Source organism: Penaeus monodon, chromosome 27, assembly GCF_015228065.2.
Source record: "Penaeus monodon isolate SGIC_2016 chromosome 27, NSTDA_Pmon_1, whole genome shotgun sequence".
NCBI lineage: Eukaryota > Metazoa > Arthropoda > Malacostraca > Decapoda > Penaeidae > Penaeus > Penaeus monodon.
The window spans coordinates 39,421,458-39,422,094 of record NC_051412.1 but is presented as its reverse complement, the minus strand read 5'-3'; the positions used below and the strand labels follow the sequence as shown (position 1 = coordinate 39,422,094).

General features: G+C 31.9%; 1 protein-coding gene across 1 annotated transcript in view; it reads right to left on the bottom strand.

Annotated features, from left to right (window-relative positions):
* LOC119590854 (probable ATP-dependent RNA helicase DDX52) overlaps positions 1–637 on the bottom strand; it is a gene marked incomplete at its 5' end in the record, with an annotated part of 15,172 nt that overhangs the window by 13,095 nt on the left and 1,440 nt on the right. Inside the window, 1 exon segment of the mRNA XM_037939612.1 lies at positions 354–471. Within this exon segment, the coding sequence (XP_037795540.1) occupies positions 354–471 (118 nt within the window).

Below are 637 nucleotides of genomic sequence, written 5' to 3'. Positions count from 1 at the left end.
TGGATTCATTCTTCGAACAGCAGGTTAGAACAAACATTTCTTGATCAAAGAAAAATTGATATATACACCAAAGCACTCTATACTTGACTTGTTATTTGATAGGTTGGTTATTATTACAATGATAATCGTATGATGACAGAGTGGTCACAATAACTTGTATTACAACAATTTTATACAGACATGTTGCATTCAGTTAACTCACAAACTTCCCAAGTGCATTTTTGTTTTGATACAAAATATTTGAGTAGAATAACATACCTCATATTCAGAAACAAACATGAATCAATCCTATATTTAAATATTGATACCCCAATAGATTATTATTCTAATTTAACAATAATATGGCGTCTTACCATCATCCTCATCTGGGTCTTCTTCGTTGGATTCAGGCTCGTCAACTGCCTCTTCTTCCTTTTCTTTGGTCTCATTCACTGTCACGCTGCTTTGGTCATCATCTTTTGTTTTACAGACCTGCAAGAGAGTTGTTGTTGGTTACAACAATATCTTTCAAATTCTAAATTTCTACAAATCTGCAACTTTACAAGTTCCTAACAAAGTTCAGATGGTATAAAAGTGACAAAAAAAATATTTAGGAAAAGATATGTTTCACAGAAAGTTAATACAGAGGACTTAAAAC